Source organism: Coturnix japonica, chromosome 18, assembly GCF_001577835.2.
Source record: "Coturnix japonica isolate 7356 chromosome 18, Coturnix japonica 2.1, whole genome shotgun sequence".
In the NCBI taxonomy this organism is placed as follows: domain Eukaryota; kingdom Metazoa; phylum Chordata; class Aves; order Galliformes; family Phasianidae; genus Coturnix; species Coturnix japonica.
In genome coordinates this window covers 3,292,315-3,315,114 of record NC_029533.1, presented here as the reverse complement: position 1 = coordinate 3,315,114, position 22,800 = coordinate 3,292,315, and the positions used below count along the sequence as shown (strand labels likewise).

At 54.2% G+C, this 22,800-nt stretch overlaps 1 protein-coding gene across 3 annotated transcripts in view; it reads right to left on the bottom strand.

Moving 5' to 3' along the window:
* Positions 1-555: 555 nt before the first annotated feature.
* The window catches only part of SEPTIN9 (septin 9), an 89,514-nt gene continuing 67,269 nt past the window's right edge, over positions 556-22,800 (bottom strand). For 2 of the 3 annotated variants that reach the window (XM_015880018.2, XM_015880019.2), the window contains exons 3-11: positions 10,290-10,481; positions 8,722-8,850; positions 8,308-8,389; positions 7,656-7,793; positions 4,266-4,383; positions 3,462-3,557; positions 3,178-3,274; positions 2,409-2,460; positions 556-2,047 (exon numbers count right to left, since the gene is read on the bottom strand). In XM_015880018.2, coding sequence (XP_015735504.1) covers positions 1,912-2,047; positions 2,409-2,460; positions 3,178-3,274; positions 3,462-3,557; positions 4,266-4,383; positions 7,656-7,793; positions 8,308-8,389; positions 8,722-8,850; positions 10,290-10,481 — 1,040 coding nt within the window. In that variant the 3' untranslated portion in view covers positions 556-1,911. Of the gene's footprint in view, positions 2,048-2,408; positions 2,461-3,177; positions 3,275-3,461; positions 3,558-4,265; positions 4,384-6,956; positions 7,794-8,307; positions 8,390-8,721; positions 8,851-10,289; positions 10,482-22,800 lie in introns of those variants that run through there. The other variant, XM_015880017.2, reaches the window with a different exon arrangement.

Sequence of the window (22,800 nt, the reverse complement as noted above, 5' to 3'; positions counted from 1 at the left end):
AGGATACCTACATAGGAAGCGCTGGGCATGGGACCCTGCTGCAGCCCTGTGGTGCTCTGGGGTCAGCAATGCATTCAGCCACCCCCCAGAAGGGGCATCCAGGACCTGCTCTCCCATCACTCTCAGCTCAGTTGGATCCACGTATCAAACCCCTGCCCCCCACCTCCAAGGAACGTCCCAACTGCAAACATCCGCATTCAAACCATTTATTTTGGGAAATACATAATTAAAAACTATTATAAATATAAAAAAAAAAAAAAAAAAAAAAAAAAAAAAAAAAAAAGGGACTAAATTTTCTCATAATGCTTATAACCCCCGAAAGGCCATCGTAACCATTGCGATACAGCTGGATGAAGTCTGCTCCTTTCATTATCGTATGTTCTTTTCTTGTTTTCCTTCCTTCCCCCCACCCCCTCCCCCCCATATAAAGACCCCAGGTTATGAGGCAGGAAGCAGCACAGCTCGCCTGGCCCAGCTTCCACAACTGGAAGGAACAGAATTTAAGCTGGTGTTTGCCTCACATGGGAGATTCCCCTCCACCTTTAAGTCTTTGTAACCCCAGGGTGTGCAGGAGCAGCTCCTAACCCTTCACTGAGCACGTGAGCATCCTGAGCTGCCTTTGCTCCCCTGCCCCATAGGGAGTGTGGGGTGGGCCATGCTGCCATTATTACACGCCAAAATAACAGGGCCTTTTGCATGAGGTTTCACCCAACACAGGAGAGCAGAGATGGATGGAGCTGACACTGGGAAGGGGGATGTAGGGCATGCAGCACTGCCCAGCAGACCCCAATGGGGTCCTCCTTCCTACAGGTCCATGGAAATACAGAGTGCATGGGGCAGAGCTGCAGGGCCGGGCTGCTCTCACGCACATGGGCATGCAGGGCTCAGGTAATGCGGGCACAGCCCCTTGCACAGGGCTATTCACATGGAGGAGTGAGTTATGGAGACATCACACACAGGGTGCAAAGGAATACGTTTAGAAAAATAACACCTAACGGCCTCCTCTGACTTAGGGAAAAGCCCACTATGATAAGAGTCAGGTAAGACAAACCTCCACTTCCCAGCAGTGCTTTGCAGAGGTGTTCCACTCTCAGCCTCTTCAAACACACTCTGAGCCTTCCGTGGAATAAAACACCCTACAGATTAAAAATAAATACACACGGGTCCACAGGAACCCAGCCATACCTACAGGCCAAGCCACGAGTGAGAGAGACGAGGAGTCTCTGCAAAGCACTGCAGGGTGGGAAAGCATTTTCCAGACACAACCCCCTGCCCCCACTCTGCACTATTGCAAGGTAACAGTCCTAAAGGCACTTCTCCCAGAGCCGGGCTGCTGCGAGGCAAGGTAACACCTGAATGCTCCCAGCTTATTGCATGTAGGCAGGGAAGAGGGCTGGGTCAGGGCTGGTGCTGCAGGGCTGCCAAGGAGGAGGGCAGGAGATGAGGATAGCACTGCCTTGCTGTCTTCACACCACCGTACCTTACTTTGCTTCTGGAGGGTACAATGACATGGAGCAACCCTTGCCTCCAATGGACGGAGAGGAAAAATGGCACAGACATAGGACAGAGGTCCTCAGCCTTTGGCAAACTGCCCTGGCTGCATGGCCACAGAGGGGGGCAGGAGACCCCCCCACCGCACCCCAGGACCCTGCAGCAGCTGCTGCCCTATGGCCCAAACCCATACAGCCCTATGGGTGGAGGCTCCTCCATCCCCTCCCAGGGCTGGGGGGGAGCAGGGCACGGGCACTCACCCCACTCTGTACAACATACGGTTATTTGGTCAGTTAACACTGGGGGGGGGGGGGTGGAGGAAGAGGGAAAGTGGTAGAGGATTTATATAAAAATAAAGGGAGAAGGGGGTAGAAATAGCGAGCGTGAGAGAGCAAAGGTCCTGGCTACAGAGCGAGACGGTTACATTTCGTTGGCCACCAGCTCTTTGTCGGTCACGCCATTGGAGAGCGAGCTCTGGCCCTCGTTCAGCCTCTTCACCCTGTAGGCTTCAAAGTGGATATTGCTGGTAATATCCTTTATGTTTTGCATGTGTGTCCTACGGGAAACAGAAACATGGGGTGGTCACATCTCATATAGGGCACAACACCCACACGGTGCCAACCTCGGCTGCCACCACACCCCCTGCTTTCCAACCCTCTCTCCAGCCTGTAAGTCCCCACTTGCACCCCTGGCTAATGGTACATCTTTAGGATGCAGGAGGAAAGTAAAGGAAGTTATGGGCAGCTGGGTCCAGTAGCCCCCTGTGGCCATAACCCATGGCATGGGGCCACCCCACTGAGGGCTGGAAGGGAAGCACGTAGGGATGGAGGAGCAAAGCAAAGCAGGGTTGCATCTGATGGGGTGAGCTCTGCCAACTTGTGAGTGAAGCCACAGGGACATGGCGCAGTCCTACCAACCTGATGAGGAGGTCCCGCAGGTAGGCAAACTCACAGTGTGTCGTGTTCTCCACTGGGAGGGAGAGAGAGAAACCCATCAGTGTACATCCATGGCATGAGTGTGACAACTGCCTGGGGCAGGAGGGTGCATTGGGCTTCACCGGTGCATACGGAGCTGGGACAGGGGCCTTTTTTCATTGTTTTTCCATGCAAACTTTGAAGAGAAGGCAGAAATGGCAGGACAACAAGTACCACTGCTCTGCAAGGTGCCCATGGGCACACCAGGTCCTTGTGTGGCATCTGCCGTCTGCACAGGGAGGCCCACGCTCAACCACTTCAAGCCCCATCAAACTTAAAGCTTCCAAGGATAGGGCAGCAGAGATTTAAAATACACCGATTTTCCTGGCAGCTTTGTTAAGCAATCCCTCAACAGGGGAATCCTATACAAAAAGGAATCATAAATGAGAGCAATCCCTGAAACGAAGGGGAGGAAGGCAGAGGGGTGTCACTGGAGATGTGTCAGTTGGCTGCCAGAAGGCAGGAGTAGGGAAACGTGGTGATGGATTGGAGCCAGGAGCCTTCAAATTACAATTTAAAATGGGAGAGGGGAAAAGAAGATGGAAGAATGAGATCCCACCACTAAATGCATGGAGGATTCACAGAATCATTGTAGAATTATTGAGGTTGGAAAAGACTAAGATCATCCAAGTCCAACCATAAGGATGGACCTTATCTCCTTCTGTCAAGGCAGGAGGTGGGTTCAGGAGGGAGGGAAGCAAGGACAAGCTACCTTCAATGGTGCCCCACTTGGTCTTCCTTCCCAGGATTCTCCTTCCATTAACCTGGTATTCCTGGTCACTGCCCACCACTGCAAATGGGATCATTTCCTGAAGACAGAGAAAAGCAAGGTTACTTTTTCCTTCTGAAAAAGCAGTCAGGAAATCAGGCTGCTGCTCAGCAAAGTCCTGAGCCGTGCTGTTCTCCTTTTGTTGTGAGAGGACCCTCATGCATCACCAGCATATGGAGCTGCAGACCCCCAGCCATTGATATCCAGCTGCAACGTTGTGCACTCACCCTGAATTTCTCATTCACGAGCCGATCTTCAGAATCTTCATCAAACTCCTTCTGGGGGTACACATCAATCCCATTGGCAAGGAGATCAGCCATGATCTGGGAGGGGAAGAGTAGAGGAACACATGAAAGGTTGGACAAAAGAGCTTCTCCCATCCCATCCCATCCCATCCCATCCCATCCCATCCCATCCCATCCCATCCCATCCCATCCCATCCCATGGCACAGCAATGCCCAGCAGCCAAACACTGATATCTTGGCTGGTCTTCCAGACCCAGCAATCCCCTCCATGCCCTACAGCCCTCAGCCATCCCCTGCACTGCACCAGGATATTTGGGCACGTGCAGTTCAGTGTGCATGCAGAGGAAAGAACACACACTGCTCCCATGCACTCAGTCAGCCCCTCCTCAGCTCCCCACCAACAGAATCAAGGGAATTTCATGCCTTGCTTCCCCACAAATGCAACACAGCTGACCTGAGCAGAGACACATTTGTGCCTGGTTGCAGCTGAGCACGTGGTGCTGCCCAGGAAGGCTTTTACAGCCTCTACGTGCACCACCGTCAGCCTCCCAAAATATAACAAACCAGCCTGAAAATAACAACAACAGCAACAAAGGAGGCAGGAGAAACAGGCCCTGAGGCCACGAGCTCAGAACTTATCCCCGCACTGACAAGATTCCAAGAGAAACACAAAGAAGAGTGAAGGCCGTTCCCTGCCGCATGGGATCGCTCAGCGCTGCAGCCGAGGAATGCCGGGCTGACAGCCAGCACTCAGCTCCCAACCTGCACAGCCCCCTGGCCCCTCACCCGCTGTTTGAAGTAGTCCCTCTCCTCCAGGGTCAGCGTGTCAGCCTTGGCGATCACAGGGACGATGTTGACCACTTTGCTCAGGCGTTTCATGAACTCAATGTCCAGCGGTCGGAGCCTGGAAAACACAGTAGAGGGATGTAGGACTCACATGAGGCTGTGCAAGAAACTGATGCTGCCCCATCTTCGTCCCTCAAGGCCATCCAGCAGCAAGGCACAGTCCATAGGGAGCTGCTCAGCTGCACCATGCCATTCCTGTGATCCTAAAACCCTCATGCATAGATCCCAGCTGCTCCCTGCCCAAACTCCTTCTCCCAGGAAGGACTGGTCACACCCTGCACAGCTCAGTACCAGCAGTGTGAGTACAAACCAGTTCCCAGCATAAGCTCAAGAGCCACAGATCACTATGGGCCCCAGAAAAGAAAAGACTTTGGCTATTTAAAAAGAAAGAAAGAAACACAAGGAAACCCCCATGGACACATCTAAGCAGACTGCTGCTGGCAAACATTGTTTGGAGCTCTGCATAATGTATTTCCCAGACCTCCAAGGAAGCAATGCACTTACGTTCCTTTCCCAGCAGAATGCTTTCCCCTCCTTTCTCTTTGCTGTTTTTCAAACAGTTTTTCCTCTTTAAAAGCCTCTTCCCCACTGAGGCTGTGTTCCTGCCTCTTTCATCAGAGCACAGCCTGGGATGCGCATGCAGCCCATGGATTCACAGCCCACCAGACATGTGAGATTCAGCCCAGCAGACCCCTCAGCCCTCCCCAGTACCAGCTGAGGAGCTGAGGCTGTTCCCAAGGCTCGGCTCACACGCGGACAGCAGTGATGCTAAATGGAAGCAGAGGGGACAGCTGCAGCACCACAGGGCAGCTCCCACCATGCTGCAGAGCAAAGTTCCCCAGTGTTTCCTCCCTGCACATCACATCCATGTAGAGCTGCTGCAAACCCCCCAGCCACAATTTCTGGGGAACCCCAAAGCCTCAGGCATTTAAAAGCAAGTGATGCTGGAAGTCATTGTTACTCATCTGAAGACACCAATGAGAATGAAGAGCTTAAGGAGATGATGAAAGAAGAGAGCCCAATCTGAACATCCACTAATTAACACTGCACAGACCCAGACAGACACAGTCAAGGTCACAATGGGGCAAGCCCAGGTCTAATTCATGCCAAACCCCTACTGCACAAAACCACCCAGCAATGCTGGCTGCCTCCTATCCCCTCTTGCTATGAGGCTGGGGACAGCAGAGTGCCTCTAAATGCCTTTATGGTAATAACAACCCAGTGAGAGCCGCAGCCATTTCCTTTCTGTTGTGCCCCAGATCAAACCAGCAGCAGGAAGCTGAGCTGTGCATGCAGCCACCCCAGCACCCTGACAAGGGGCCCATTTGTGGCTGCAGGTTGTCTGTCTCTCAGCACACGGCTCTGGCACACACACACAGAGCAGGGCTACGTTTCCAAGCCGGGTGGTGCTTCGCAGGGGTCACAGCCGAGAAATTTATTGGGTGGCAAAGAGTGCTGCTTGTACGGCTGCAGCCAAAAGCCGTGCCAGCAGGTTACTTAGCCTGTGCTAACATGGTTTTACGGGAGTGTTACAAGAAGGACAGGGTGTGTGCGAGCTAGATGGGTTGCAAATCCTGCCCTGACCTCCATAGGAGGGGAAAATTCTCCCTGGATTAACCCTTGAGGAAAACGGTAGGAGGTATGAGCCTGTGCTAAGCATAGTGTGAGCCCCTGTGCTGCAAACTGAGCACAGAGCCCTGATGCCAGAGCTGCACCACGGGCACATTGGGGTACCAGGCACGACTTGGGCTTCAAATGGGAGCAGAAGGGAAACCCAATGCTTGCTCAAGCTTTTGGAGAAAGTGATATTTCCCACAAACTCCTTGCACCCTATGGGGTTTGGCCCCTTTTTGCAGCCAACAGCTTCAATTGCTCTCAGCCTCTCTGTCCCTGGGCAGGAGGGGACATGAGCCGATGCTGGGGGTGGCACAGGGCAGGGCTGTTAGCACTAACTACAGCAAGGGCTGTGCACAGCTCAGCAACACCATCCTCCAACGGCTGGGCTAGCTGATATTGGAAACACATGTTTGCTGGAGAGAAAGAAGAAAAGCAGCTGAACCTCCGGCAATTACTGCTAGCCAGCAGTGAGAGAAACCAGAACGCACCGAGGGGCTCTGGTGGGGGACGGGGTGAAGCAAGCTCCATGGGGTGCTGCATGGGAAGCAGCCCCAAACCTCCCATTCACATCTGCTGCACGCTGTGCTCCCATGTCCACAGATGTGCAAGGGTTAAATGCCCAAAGTGATGAGAAAAAGACAAAGCACAGCTCATGCTGCAATACCCCGACCCGGTTTGCGGATAGGTCTCAAGATGAGCAGCGCCAACAGCCAGAAGGGCCCAACACATCATCCCCTCCTACATTTCCACTTCATCAGGGTGTAAAGAAAGAGCCCAAGCCCAGGGGGAGGCTCCTGCTCCCTCTCAGAGGCTGTGAGGTCCCTGCACAAGCTGTGCCTATTATACAAGAAGAGCATAGCTGCCCCATGCAGTCATTGTATTCCACTGAAAAGTGCATTTTTTTGTCTGCCCACCAACAGAAGCAAAACAAAACCTTTTTTTCCCCCCTTTTCTTCTTTTTTTTTTCTGTTGGAATCCATCTCTCCGTAAGGAAGAGGAAAAGGCCGACATGAATACAGTGCTGGTGGTTTGAGTTTACTTCTGAAATCAGACACAAAAATTTCCCCATGCAGACAAAGCCAGAAGTGGAAGGAATCGACTCAAATCAAAAGGAAGCTCGGGTCTCGCTTCGTGCTGCGATACTTTGAGCTGTGGCTTTCAAAACACCACAAGTGCCCCAGATTCTCAGTAAAGGCTCTGTGCCTTTAAAACAGAAAAGCAGGAGATGGAGATGGAGCCCTTTGATGCTGTTATTTGAGAAGTGCCAGAGACAGGAGAGCTCTGCACAGAGTAAACTGCATCCCACGTGCAGACTAATCAAACAACCCACAGAATGCCCTAAAAAGGGTTACGATGTTGGCTCCCTTGCTATGGCAGCACTTAGAAAAGTGGGGGAGCAGAAAAGCAAGTTCTCCTGTTTGCAGAGGCAATCATCCCATCGAATCCAAGAGCTCGCTGCCTGATGCCCACCCTCAGCTGAGCAAAGGTGATCAAAGGAAACCTGAATGAAAGCTTTCATGGCCTCACGAGAAGAGCAAACACTGCATTCTCTTTGGCTAAAGCAACTCCAGGTGCTCATGAAAGACTCTGAGCTCCTCCAAACACTTTAACAGAGCTCCATCTTTGGGGATGGGCTGCCCCAGGCAGTTGAGATGTGGGATCAGAGGCACAGAGGGGAGCATAGAGGGGCTGGAGCCCATGGTGTGTACGTACGAGTGGCCCGTGGGGGAGATGAAGTAGAGGCAGCAGTGCACCCTGGTGTCGGGGATCCGCTTCTTGCGGTTGATGTTGATCTCCTCCTGCAGGTACTTTTCATACTGGTCGTTGATGAACTTCATGATGGGCTGCCAGCTGCAGAGGCACAGACATGTGAGGTTGCAGTGTGCAAGTGAGAAGGACCCTGAGCCCTCCTGCTTCCTGAAAGCACCATCTACAGGGAAAGGGAGCAAAGGACAGCAGGGGGGATGTCCAAAAAGCCCCCATCCTCCCTGTCCCAGTGGGACCACAAAGGGGCTCAGGCACTCTGCATGCACACAGCACTGCCCAGCCAGCATCACATCCCACACAGACTCCAACTGTCCCAAAGACATGTGGCAGGGCTCTGGGCCACATGAGCAGGGTCTGGGGACCGGCTGTGCTGGCACACAGCTGCTCCTGGCACCAAACAAAGCCTGTTTCATGCCATAAACAGCAGGATGTTTATGGGTCTGCTTCGGTGCCAGGGAGCACCCACAGTGATCCCTCTGCTCTGCTCTGCATAGGGCAGGGGGAGCACAGGATGACAGCCCAGCCCCCAGCATCAAAGCAGGATGCCCCAGCATTGGCTGCCTTCTCTGTGCAGCAGCCTCATGCCCAGGCAGCTCACCAGTTCTCGTTGTTGATGTGGTCCCCAAAGCCAGGGGTGTCAATGACTGTCAGTTTCATGCGAACCCCTTTCTCTTCAATCTCTGAAATGGAGAGGAAAGCAGACAGTGTAAGCCAAGCATGCTCCAGCTATGTTTCCCCTTACAGCTTCCAGCAGGCACAAACCAGCCCTCTGAGGGGTCACAGCACTGCGTTTGCCCTGTATGCAGTCCCCCCAACTACTACCTCACTTGTTCCCTTCTCTCATAATGAAGCCAGTGCTGGAGAATAAAAGGAAAAGATGTGCTTTCCCAGCCCACTGAGCATCCCTGGATGCACCACGCCCATTTGGGCAGATGAGAGCAGAGGTTCAGCAGGACACAAAACACAGCAGGACCAAAAGCCAAAGCACCAGCTGGGATATGTGGAGCCTCACCGTGAGTGATGGATTTGATCTCAATGGTCTTGGGGATCCGCTCTTCAGAAGTTGGCTGTACAGATTTCCGGCTGATTTTGGATTTGAAGAGGGTGTTGATTAATGTGGATTTCCCCAAGCCGCTCTGACCTGGAAAGCAGCAGGACAAACCATCGTCAACACTGTGACATTTCCGGGCTATTTTTGCAGGGGACAGCAGATGGAGAAGCTGCCAGGACTCAGCCTGCACCAGAGCTGGTGTCAGGGCAGTGTTATTGAGGCAAAGCCCCTCCTTGCACTGCTGCATGTAGGGGAAAGCAGGGGGAGGACAGCAATGTGGTCACATACCAAGGAGCTCCTTCCTCTGCACGTGGCCTCTTGAACCACCACATACTCCCACGTCCTCCCCCAGCAGCTCTGTGAGCCTTTAGCAGGACAGGAATCCCAGCAGCAGCAATTCCAACACCCCAACCCTCTGCATTCACTGCAGTGCAGCACAGCACAGCACACACTGCTCACCAGCAGCCATCACCACCAGGTTGCAGAGGGGACACATGGAACAGTCTGGTCCAGGTGTTCCTGCACCAGCTGCTACCTCCCAGCTTCACCCAAGCACCCCTGGGCCCGCCATGGGCACAGCTCCCCCTGCACCCCTCCCCACGTCTGTTGGGAGAGATGCAGCTCAGCTTGTTGATGCTGCTACGAATTCCCCAGCTTGTAAACAGCCCTCTGGAGCTTGCCAAGGGAGGAACAATGCTTTCCAGCCAAAGGCTTCTCTACCACACACTGAGCACTGCCAAAGCAGAGCCCTTCTGATCAGCCCCCGGCATCTGCTGGGAGTGCAGGGGGAAACCTGGAACTGTTTGGCCAGGTTCACACAGAAAAATGTCTCAAGAACCTGCCCCAACTGGTTCTGCAGTGATAGGGTTTGCAGTGACCTCCCAGCCCACATCCCAGGCTGCCCTGAGAAGCTGTGGGTGGCTCATCCCTGGAGGTGCTCAAAGCCACGTTGGGTCAGCAACCCTGCTCATGGTAAGGGGGGTTGAGACTGGATGATCTTTGAGGTCACACGATCACAGAACAGTAAGAATTGAAAGGGACCTCTGTGGACCATCTAATCCAACCCTCTGTTAAAGCAAGCTCCCTAAAGTAGGTTGCAATCAACCCAACAGTATGTCCCTTCCAATAACAGTTGGTCCTTTCCAACCCAAGCCATTCTATAATTCATTCTATGATTCTACATCTTTCTCTGGCAAACCACTGCAGGGCCCAGGGAGCTGCTGTTACTCTCTACAAGGCTACAGAAACACCTGGCACCTCTAAGACCTCTGAGGTACTCCTAAAGGGAGTGATGCACCCCAACACAGCACTGGGATCTTGGGAAGTGCCAGGCTGTGTTTCATCCTAGCCATAATGACCACTGAATTTGCCCAGCACTCTGCAAGCAGCGCTCTCCCATATCAGAGACAGCGACATGGAGCTGAACTGCTGTTCCCAAGGGGTGGATGGAGAGGACAAACACTGTCACAGAATAAAACAAACAGCCTGTGGAGCACGCTGCAGGCAGCTGGCCTGACGGGAGCACTCACCCACAACCATGATGTTGAACTCGAAGCCTTGCTTCATGGCTTTCCGTCTCATCTGCTCCAGGATGGCATCGATCCCCACGTAGCCAAAGTCTGCAGCTGGTTTGTCCGGCCGTGCCGGTGCCGCCTGCTTGGGGCCAGCATCACGTACAGCGTCCGTCATGCCGGGCACAGGGCTGGGAATGGCCTCTGGACCTGGGGGGCAAAGGGAGAATGGTCAGAAGGGCTGAGCAGTGTGGAGCATTTGAAGGCTGAGCAGTGTGGGGCACGCAGCATCTTTGCCTGGAATCACCTCGAATTTAAGCTTGTATTTCTTAACCTACTGCATGCACCTCAATCTCTGCCCATGTTACCAAGCCTATGGAGCACAAGGATGCTGCCGATGCTGCCCAGCACTGGGAATCCCGCACCATGGGCAGAGCCCTACCAGGTCCCACCAGATCCCAGTGCAATGCTTTGAGCCAGACCCAGCACTGAGGAAGCCTTCAGCACAAGTGCAGAGCCCCACTGCAGCCCACTGAGAGCTGGAGAACAACACATCCACATCTAAATGGGTCGCACCAAGGAGCACCCACACAGTAGCAGACGTGTCACATTACTGCTCTAGTTCTGTTGTTATCTGTCAGGGGAAAAGCAAAGCCTTTGACTTGCTCCAGAAGCAGGGCACCTAGCTCAGTGCAGAGCATGCACATTACCAAAGTACTTCAGCACTGCAAAGAAGGCATATGTCTCTGGAGGCTGAGAGAGGAACAAATATACATCCGTAGTCTCATTTAACATGTTCATACAATAAGTCAGGGCCCCATCTCCTCTGGAATCTGCAGATGGGAAGCAGAGCCACCAGGAAGACACTACGAGGAGATGCATCCCCAGTACAAAGTGTGCACAAGCACGATGAGCACCACATCCCTGCATCCCAGACATATTGCTTTACTTTCTTTAAGCTTTCTGCAAAGGTCCTCATCCTGACTCATTAAAACAGCTTCTATCCTCACATTGGCCTCACCCCACTGTTATTTCTGGCTCTGATGAGGAGCTGCATGCTTTCCTCTGCAGCTGGGGCTGAGGGGCTTCCTCCAAACCAAGCCCCGGCTCTATGGGGCAGCAGCACTCATGTCCTGCAAGCACTGCACTCCTTGAACACTAAACATGAATAAAAAGTAAAAACAAACCCAGCACCAATCACCAACGCTGCTGGGGTGGCTCTGAGCCTTTTTTTCCACCCCCAGCCCTGCTGAAGAGCAACAAAGCAGCTGACACATGCGGCAACAATCTGCTCCTCCATCCAGCCTTGCATTCAGCACAGCTGGCATCACAATGCAAGCTGCTCCCGGAACAGATTGTAAGTCCAGCATGCCAGAGGTCCTTCCATAGGTCCTGAGTTGGCGCTGTTTCAAAGTAGCAAGGCCAAAAGTGGAAAAAAACCCCACATACCACTAAAAAATAAATCACATGGAAAGTATGTTGCCACCAGAAGCACAGGGTTTTGCAACTGCTCAGCACTGCGCTTGGGCAGCAGAACAGTAGGGTAACATACAGAGAGCACGGAGAGCCCTGGTTCTGCAGGACAGGATGCAGCCTGGGGACTGGCAGAGGAATTAAGTGACCCATAAAATCATTAAGGTTGGAAAAGACCTCTGAACAGCTCCAGGGTGGTGACCCCCCACTCCCTGGGCAGCTGTGCCACTGCATTACTGCACCCTACAGCCATGGGTGTGCACAGAGCCTTGCTACCATGCAGAAGGTGCTGCACCCTCCCCAAGTGCACAGCTGGGATATGCACACAAACCTGCTCCAGCCCCACGCAGGTGCTACGTGCTCTGCTCCAATGCACTGCAGAGGGGTCGTGACTCACCAGCTCACAGTGAGATAAAAGCCACAAAAGGATGCACATCACGTGTGGCTGTTTGCCACGCTGCCATCACCAAGGTGCACGCAGCCCACGCTGCTGCAGCTGGCCCAAAGGAAAAAGTAAGTGAAAGGCCAAACTGTCCCAGCATCTGGTTCCCGTTTCGGGAGAAGATAAATAAACATGTTGCAACTCGGAGGCTCCGCAGGACAACAGGGATGCACAGACACGAACTGCCCAGAGAACTCCCGAGGGAAATGTTGCAACCCACGCTCGTGCTCTCTTTCTTTTTCAGCTTCCCACCAAGGCAGCACTCCTGGGAGGAACAGATCTGCTCCTAACAAGAACCTGAGCATCCGGTCAGCTCCAAAGGGGCCGTGCCAGCCCCACCAGATGGGAGGAGTTCAGAAACACACACAGTGCTGTCAGGAGCACCACTGAGCCCCCAACAGCAGCCAGACCTCAACCACCACTGCTGCTCTGTAGCACAGCTGCTTCCTGGGGAAGCACTGGGCCTGCTCTGCTGATGCCCATGGGTAAACAAACATGAGGTGCATGGAAACTTGTGCACAAATGTCCTCTCTGCTGGGAAATTCCCTCCACGTGGGTACTGGAGATGCAGAGAGAGCAGAACACCAGCACAAACCAGCCCTCAGCTCCAGGGTGACTTCGGACAGCTGCTCCCAAGTTTATTTTGCCAAAGGCTCTGGGCTGTTGTACCATAATTAACATGCATCAGATGTGAGCCAAGCTCAACATCTGTGCAGCAGCCGCTGAGAAGCACCCCCAGGGCAAAGGGATGCAGTGAGAGGGACCCTCTGCAAAACGCCTTCGGGGAAGCAATGCTGGGAAGTGCCAGTGAGTATGAGAGAAGGCATCCAACTGCTCTGGGCTGCAGATGTTGTCCCAGGCATCCCAAACAGCAGCACCCAGCAGACAAAGATGCCGCACAGGGGTTTCTAGATTAGGGATAGCTCTCTTTCCTCTGTTCTAGGCTGGAAACATCACAGGCTGCCAGGTCAGTTGGATGGGTTAGCACAGTCAGTTGGACAGCCAATGGTTGTATATCAGTCAGCTGAGGGCGTGAAAACATCACAGCTTCCAGGCAGCTGAGCATCCACAGATGTTTCAAGAGAGTTGTGCAGCCCATCCAACCTTCCAGTGATGTGGAGCAACAATCCTCCAGAATTATGGCTGCTGGGTGTAACAGAGACATTTTTAGAAGCAAGGAGTGAATTTATAGCTCCCAGCCAGCCCCAGCAGATGGGCAGGACTGCAGCACATGCTGCTCAGGGGGATTTTCTACCTCATACACCAAACTTGCAAGCTCCCAGTGCTTTGGCATCTTTGGAGCACTGGGGAACAGCAGTTCCACAGGAGCCATGGAGCAGGGCAACATTCCCACTGACCTTCCCTTGGCACCACGCAGTCCCTCTGCATCCCTGACACTAGACACAGAAGCAGATGCATCCTATGCAGCACAATGCAAATCCACTTTGGTTTCTGAGGGAACAGGAGGCAGGAGCAGAGCCCTCATGGCACAGGGATTGTCCACAACCCACCTGTGCTGGCTTGGGCACACAAGGCACAGCACAGCATCCCCCACAGCCCCCACATGCACAGCCCTGGCAGCCGCATCCTACACAGCAGCATCAGCAGGCAGTTCCCAGGGGTCACTGATGCCATTTGATCGCAGCCACCCAAGCCATGCTGGCACAGCCATGCCTTGAGCTGTGGTCACCTGCTCTGTACCCTGGGCACCAGGTGACAGCATTGGGCTCATGGGGCCATCAGTGCTGGGGGTGCTGGCTCTAGCCCTGTGCAGGAGCTGGGTGTTGCTGCAGCTCAGCCATGCGCTCACCCTGGCAGCACAGTGCAGCACAGCCTTGTTTCTCCCACCACGTGAGGCCCACGCTGGGCTGACAGACAGGAAACCGCTCACAGAGACCTGCAGGGAGGAGTTGCAGCCTGGTGTCCTTTTTCCGTTAACAGGACAAACTTAAAAAGGAAAGAAAAGGTCAGAAAGACCCCCAGGGCTCACTCCAGTGGTCTCACCAATTGAATGTAGGGCTATGGATTGGGAACCCCATGCTCCATCGGGGTACCGATGGGGCACATCCCATGTGCAGGGGGCAGCCCGAGGCAGGCAAACTCTGCAGGATGCCCAAACCACCATCAGCCCCATGGAAGCACAGTGTGTGTCAGCACCAGTGGAGGGAGTATTAGTTTTGGCTGTACGTAAAGTTGCTGCCCCATAGCACAGGGGAGGGGACACCCCACAAGCTCCTACCGGGTGATGCTGCTCAGGGACACGGGGCCCTATAGACCCCAGAGTGAAAGGTGGGATTTCTGGGTCCCCACATCCCCCTCGCTGAGCTCTGTGCTCTGCAATGGAGCAGAGGCGCGGAGCTGCCCGACCCAGGAGCGCTGCGGGATGCTCCCAGTTGCAGCCTCACAGAAACGAGTTCTCATAGGGAAATTTACTCCCTGGTCGGCATTTTTTCTTCTTTTTTTCTTTCTTTCCTTTTCACAAAGACCAATTGTGTGCAGGCGCCCCGGAACACCGCGTTTCGGGACCAGGCTCAGCACGGGGGCTGCAGGCTTTCCCCTCCCACCCTTAGCCCGGATCCCGCCGCTCTGCATCCCGAACAACGCCAACAGTACCGGCACGGGGGCCGAGGAGGATGGGGAGGTGTTGAACAGCCGCTCTGCTCCCGTATGGAGCGAACCGGGGGCGGGCAGAGCCCTCTGGCCAACCTGGGCTGCCTGCTCCCCTCCACTAGCGGTCCCCGGGGCCGCCCCGTTGGCAGCGGAGTCTTCCTGGGGTCGCACCCCAAAAGACAACCCCACTCCACCCCAGCCCAACCCAGCTCAGCCCCGACCCGCTCCCCCCGCCCGGACACCGGCGACTCACCCGCGGCGGCTGAGGCTCCGGCAGCGCGCGGTTCCCCGCCTCCTCCTCTTCCTCCTCCCCCTGCCCTCCTCCTCCTCCTCCTTCTTACCCTGCCCTCCTGCTGCTTCCTCCTCCCCCATCACCCTTCCTCCCCCATTCCCCCTCCCCCCATATCACCCTTCCTCCCCCATTCCCCCTTCCCCCATATCACCCTTCCTCCCCCATCACCCTTCCTCCTCCTCCCTCTCCCTCCACAACCTCCCCTCGCCCCGGCCCCAACCATCCCTTAAAGGCTCCCACCTCCCTCTTCCCACTGAGTTCTGCCGGCTGCTCTCCATCTCCCAATCCCACGTTATTCCAAATCACGGTCCCCACGCAGCCCCATCCTGTGTGGGCTCGAGGTCCTCACCCATCCAGCAGAGCCCCACTCCTCCCAGACGCTTCGCCGTTCACCAAAACTTTATCTTTTACTCTCGGGCATCCTGAAACTCTCAGCAGATCTCAAACTCCATCATGCAGTGAGGGTAACGCTGCTCGCTCTGCAGCCCTCAGCCACCACCACAAAGACAGTGTGGGGCCAATGTGGTGTCTTGTGGTGACAAGACGGCTTTGATGCCCTGCTCAGGGCAGCCCCAGCGCAGGCATCTGCACCCTCAGGCTCAGTTGCTTTTTTAAGATCATGTCAGTGGAGCACAACAAAGATGTTATCTGTCTCTGTGAGCTCTTCCTGCCCCATATCTTACACATCTCCCATCTTACAGCAGTGTTCCAGCACCGCTCTCACAGCAGAGCTGGAGCTGTGTTGCTGGAGGGAGTGAGGGGCACAGATCCCCCTATAAACTGGGATTCTGATACCCTCTGGTTTTAGGATGCCTGTGTCCAGAGGAGAACCTGAAGATGTGTTAAGCAGGGTCACGCTTGCAGCCCTAGTACATAAAAGTGCCCCATTTCACAGCACAACATCCCTGGGCCATCTATTACCCATTAACATCTGATATACCCTTGTCCTTTCTTTTCCATCCCTAAAAGTAAGCAGCAGTAACATCACCAGACGCGCCCCCAGCCCTCCATGCCCAGAAGTAGAGACCTGCTGCCAGCATCAGGCCATCAGCATCCACATCACCCTCTGTGTCACCCCATCACTCTTCCTTACAACCACCAGTGCTGGCCCCTCTTCCCCCCATGCTGCCCCATACCCACAGGTCCTGCAGCCACTGGGCCAGGCTGGTGCTGCCCTGCTCCACCAAAGTGCCACAAATAACAGCTTTGAAGAAACCTCCACCCTAACACCAAGGCAGGAAATCCAGCCTCAATCTGCTTACACTGCAGCTGTGTGCAGCTTTCTGCTGGATTACACCACTTTTTTTTTTTATGACTTAAAAAAGCCTTAACCCCTATCAGTGGGCATTAAGGTTTTAATCTCCCTAATCTCCAGGAAAATCCAATGTGGGATGCCAGAGGAGGGTTTGCCCGAGGAGCAGCTGGGGCTCTATGCAGGTCCCTGCAGCCTTGCAAGGACAGGAATGGGATGCATGGCTGCAAAGCACACAGCTTCCAGTGGGAAGGAGGGATGCGCTCAGACACACATGGGTTTTGCACAGTGGCCACCCCCAGGATTTGTTATTCTAGGGGCACCTCTCCACTCCTGCATCATGAGCTGGGTGTGCAGGACAGGCTCATAAGGAAGGAAGCAGCCTTATCCCTGTGCTGCAGATGAAGACGAGGAGGACTGCCCAGGGTCACATACAGCAGAGCCAAGAACTGCAGCCAAACCTCTGGCTCAGCTTCTAACCACAAAGTCATTGTTTCTCTCATAAATAAAAAGAAAATGCTGGGTTAGGAGCAGTGCTGGTGAGGCCCTCTTGGTGTTGCAAGTGCTACCAAGGGATCTGAACAAACTGCAGCAAGTTTTGGGGCAAATCCCAACCATTGTCCTTCATCCTGCAGCACACAACCACCACGACCGCATGGCTCCATCCTACAGCCCCACCAGGCAGCTCACATCAAACCAGCAGAGCACAGGGCGCAGCAATGTCCTTCCCTGCAGAAACAATGACAAAACATTTCCAGTTTCGCTGCACTGCACCGATCCCCAGTTTGAAACACAGCAGCATTAGGGCTTAGGGAATCATTTTTATGGCCTTAATAGCGCAGCAGTGCCATCCACCTGCATGGCTCCCGTGACTTGGATGGATGCTGTGGGCTCTCAGCCACCTGGAAGTGCTGCCAGCTGTATTTAATCGCAGATCAATAGCGGTGGGGAAAGCACAGCCAGAGGCCTTGGGGAACACCAGCAAACTCAGTTGAAGCTGTGTGACTGAGAGAAGGGACGTGACCACCCTGATCAGAAAACTTAAATTTCTAATGCTGAAAGAGCCCTGCAGCCCGCAGTGCCCAGTGTCCTTTGTGGGGCAGTGCAGCTCTCCAGCCCCAAGGAAGGAAGGAAGGAAGGATAATTTTGCAGGCGTGCAGCTGGCACCACGTCCTTGCCTTGAGTCACCCCATGCTGCCTGTATCACCCCCAGCAGTGCCCTTCCCTCCTGCAGCTCACTCACAGGCTGCACTTGGGCAATCCATCATTTCCCAGTGGGGAATGGAGTTTGCTAGAAGGTCACTCCAGGGTCAGGAATGTTTGGAAAAAGCAGGAAAAAGAGATTTCTCCCAACATCCTCCTGCTTGCAGAGGAGCAATGTGCCAGCAATGTGCCAACCGGGACAGAGTGCACTCGGCATCTTCAAGGACAGTCATCCCAGCCATGTGCTGTGTGACCAGGGATAAGTTCCCTTGCCTGGCTGTGCACTTCCCCTTTTATTTCCCTTCAGAGGTAAAGAAGAAAGAATTTAGGGTACTGTAACTGTGGAAAGAAGGAAAACTCTGCTCTGGCTCCAGAGGGCTGGGGTCAGAAGGATAATTGGGTGCAGCTGCCTGGGACCAAGGGGGGGCTGCATCTCTTTGCTGTGGGCCAATTGCATCTTCACATTTAACAGAGCAATGGGAAAATGCAGCAGGCGTCTGTCACAGCCTGGCTGTCAGGAGCCTGCGAGTTGCTCTGGTGCCGGTTTGACTCAGTCCAGAGCCCTGATGGGGAAATCCCTGCTGTGCTCTTATCAGAGCTGCCTGATAACCAGTTTCGGGTCCCCCACAGCACGGAGCTGCCACAGCCATCTTTGCATGCACCAGAATGGGATGGGCTCTGCTGCTATTTGTCTTTTACAGAGATGTATGGAAGCAGACCTGAGAGGAGCAATGCAGTTGGATTGTCTTCCAAGCACTGCCTTAATAAAAATACCAATCCAACAAACACAAGCCCTGGGTGTGCAGCAGGAGATGCTGATGGACACCCCACCTGGAGTGTCAGGCCACCTCCACTGTAGCACAATCTGGAGACACACAGCCAGCATCCAACTTCCCCAACTACCTCCTGCCATCACACAGGAGAAGTCCCTGTTGCTTAGCAAAGCACCATTTATCCCTAGCTTTGTGTTGCCCCAGGATCAGAAAGGGTTAATGCACTGCAGCTGGGCCAGCAATACCCAGGACAAAGAGAGGCTTCATGCCACAGCGTCCCCAGTGCAGAACAAGGGGCCTTAATCCAATTCCCAAAGAAAATGTGGCTTTTACAGACCTGCTTTTTTTGAATCCGTGGCTAGTGGAAGCGGGGCGGGGGTGGGAAGGGGAATCACTTCTGCATGGGTTTGAGGAGAAGGCCCCTGCTCTGGGGACACAGAGTCACAGCCGTCTTGGCCTGGCCATGGCCCCAAGCACCCCCAGAGCTCAACATCATTTTCACATTATTTATCATGGAGCATCACTTTAGATGATGCAGGCACATGGGCTGCCAGACCACAGCAGTGACCAACAGACAAGCATTTCCAGCACCACCCAACCTTCACACCGAGACACTGCTGGAAGCAGATGGTGCTTCCACCCCAGGGATGCAAATCAGCCATCCCTGCATGCATCCCCCAGCACAGCAGGGCCAGCCACATCTCTGCAAAGAGTAGCATCTGCAGCCCAACCCCACTGCCAGGGCTCACTGCTTCACGCTGCACTGCTGCTGGGAGATGCTGCATGCCACATGCTTTGGGCAGGCAGCCCTCAGGCTTTGTTTTCAGCATTAACTCTTTCAGCTGCATTGCTGAGTTTAATAGCTGTGAGGTTCCACGCACCACTCACAAGCCCTGCAGCCACACAGGTATTTTGCTCTCAATACAAAAAAATCAAGCAACCTATCTACAAAAGCTTACACAGCTCTTGGAGCTGTTGGCTGCATGGTGTGCCATGTACTCTAGGTGTATTTTTCTGTTCCTGCCATGGGGCTGTGAGCAAGGCACAACATCCTGCATGGCTGCACTCCTGGATGCTGCATCCCACAGCCTGGAATCATATCTGCATGGGGTAACAGCACTTGTTGCTTCACATAACCACACAGGGCAGCTCACTTACAATCAGAATACGTGACCCAAAACTTGCCATGGAGCTTGTTGGAGGATGCTCCTGTGCTCCTCTGCTCAATGCAAGCCTTCCCTTGAGGCAGTGAGAGCAAATCCAGCACACAGTGCTCAGTTTGCTGGGGGCTGGATATCTGCAGGCTCCAAAGAGGGGCGAGCTATGATGACCTCGATGTGGGGAAAGGCAGCCACAGGCTCTGTCAGTGCCCTCTGGCCCTGACCAGCTGCACACAGGGCTCAGTGTGCTGCAAAGGCTGTGGCACCACACAGTGACAATGGCTTTGTTGGAGGCAGCCGGGGCAGGCAGCGCCTTCGCAGAGCCAGGGATGGAATTAGCCCCAGTGTGTCCAGTGCGGATGCTTCCTCCCTGGTGCTGTATGGATTCAGACAAGGGATGGGCTTACAAAGGAAAGTCTGGAGCTGTGCAGCACAAAGCATTTCCCATCTGAGGGCACAGGCAGGAGTAAAACCCCAAACTGCTGGGTGTGAAGGTGCTGGGTGACAACATGTACTTGGGGTACAGCAGAAAAGGAGCAATTCCTGTGGGCACCCAGCACACAACTTCATTTAGAAGCTCGCTGTATCCAGACCCCTGCCCAGAAACCTGAGCCTGAGCACTCCCCTTGTGCAGCTCCAACAAGCGGAGCAAGCTGCTGCTCTCCCAGGACCATTGTGCAAGCAGCTGTCCTGAGCGGCAGGAGAGGAATAAGGAGCTGTTGTTAAAATACTAACAAACAAAAACAGAAAGAAGGAAAAGCATCCCCTACTCTCTGGCTCTGTCAGTTCCCATTACCACAACACTCCCAAAAGGCAGAGCACGAGGCAGTGGTGAGCTCCATGGAGCCAGAAGCAATCCCAACCCCAGCAGGCAATACTGCATCAGCCCCTTCTCACTGCCCACATGGACACAGACCTGATCCCCCCGGGCTGGGGCAGGGCTCTCAACCTCAGTACAGACCCTTCTGTTGGGAGCCCCAGCTTGGCACCACCAGCACCTCAGGTCCCTCTGTACTGCAGGGCTGTGAAATTGTGGGCACAGCGTGGGGTTCTGGTCAGCCTGGAGCTGGGACCTAGAGGTGTTGGTGCTGCAAAATGAGCCCCCATTGGACTGGCATCCCTTGCACCATGCCCAGACTGCTGCAGCCCCACTTTGCCCCTATTGCCCTGCTGTGATTCCTTTCTGCCGCCTTCCTTCTCCAAGGTAAAACCTGAGCAGGTAGCACAGCCCCAAAACATGGGCAGGAGCAGCCTGATGCCCTCATGAAGCACGCACAGCCTTCCCCCTCAAAAAGCCTCAATGCAGGCCCTGACAAAGCTCTTCCCCGTGCTGCTGCCTGCGTTATACCCATGGTATTTTCCCTCACATCCCGCCCCCACTCAGCTCAGTGCTGCTCTCTCCGTGCCCTTTCACTTTGCCCTCCACTCATCCCAAGAGGATGCACAATCCCCACGTGCTGTGCATCCCTTAGCACAGCCCTTGGGTGCAGATTTCTGCTCCCTGAGGCCAGGGCAGCTCAAGCATAGCCTTACCCAGAAGGACTGGGAAGGGGGGAGGACACGCACTGCATGGGATGCTGCAGTGTGGCTCCCAGCCGCCCTCCGCCTCTGGAGCACGTGGACCCCCTGCCCCTGCAGCTCCCAAACTTCTCCAACTGCTGTCTGTGCCCTAACTTGAAAGGAAACCATGGCATGTCCTGGACAATGGGGAGCAAACCTGAGCACCCCAGTAGTGATCAGACACACAATTGTGTCAGCACAAACAGAGCTCTGCATCTCTGGCTGCCAAACAGCAACAACAGCATCTCCCCTTTGTGCAGCACTGTGATAGCAGCAAAAAGTGCAAAGGATGGCTGCGTGCTTCCTCATATAAGCAGCCAGTAGGATCCATGCAGCACCATGCAGCCTGCGTGGCACACAGCACCAGGAAATAGCTGCAACCTTTGGTTAATGGGGGGGAGGTGGGAGGGCTCTGCTGCTCAGCTCTTGGCTGTGTTTATACTGTGATTAATATCACCCCATGCACAGATACCAGATGTTCTCGGGGCAGGCTGGAGCGTATCCTACGTTACACCAAGATGGAATTTTCGGGCAACTTTCAGGGAGTGCTGAGGGTAGGAGCTAATGGAGTGCAGATTTTCACAGATGCATTTGAAGCTGTGGTTATCACACAGGCCAGCATCCCGAGTTGGTTGTGATACTATGAGCTACACTTGCTACAATCAAAGCCTCATTACTTTGTTGGTGAATTACTCCAGTTCCAACTGGGAAGATCTCAAATCCCAGTGCGTGGGCTGTGAGCACCGGGCTGGCTTCAGTCCTGCCTCCTGCCACTCCCCACTGCTCAGCACAAGGGGGGAACTGCTCACATGGAGCCACTGTGGGCTCTCTGTGGCCAAAAGGATTCCAGGGAGACAGGGGTGGTCAGGGGGAGCAGTCCCCAAAGCCCCCATTTCAGCTCCACAAGCAGCTTCCCCATGCCTGGCTGTGGCCAGGAGCACTGGGGTCACCAGTGTGGGTGTCCTAATTAGTTCCAGAGGGGTTTGGGCTTGGAAATTAAGCAGAAGCTAAGCTTGACTGTTGGAAGTGGCCATCCCAGCTCCTTGCAGGCCACACACTGCCGTACATGCAGCTGACTTCAATCATGGAGGTTTCTCCTGGCCAGATGCTGAGTACAAAGTGGTGGGATGTGTCTGTCCATGTTCAGGAGCAGAGGATCGTGCCCATCCCACCCAGCATCCCCCAGACATAATACCAAACTGATTATACAACTATGGACAGCTGCTATCACCACCAGGGCTCATGGCATACAAGTCAAACCAGAGGATAAGACAGAGTCCAGGGCAGAAAACTACAAGAGCAGCTGTGCCTTCTGCCATTCCCCAAAGGTCCTTTGTGCCCTGGAAATCCCAAATGCGGGAATCCCGAGGAGGCAGAACCTTGCAGCATTCAACTACACAAAACAGCAACGACAAAGAGCATTTCTCCTCCCTCCAACCTCACTCACCACCTCCAACGCAGAGTCGGGTGCTCGCTGCAGCCGGGCAGAGCAGAGCGGAGTGCAGCACAGTCACCGCAGGCGCTGGGGATGCCAGACCCCAAACCGTCACCCTTCTGCTTGTGCTGAAGCCGTGAGAGCTGTCTGACACCTCACGCTGCTCTGGCGGAGGCTGTCAGAGCAGGAAGGAAGAGTGATGTGGGCAGCCTGCCGGAAAGCCCCTGTTATAAAGGAGCCACTGAGTGAGACTCGCTCTGTCTCTCCTCCGGCTTTTCTCACAATGGCATTGTGCTGTGTGTACAAAACCATCGCTGAATCGTAAATTT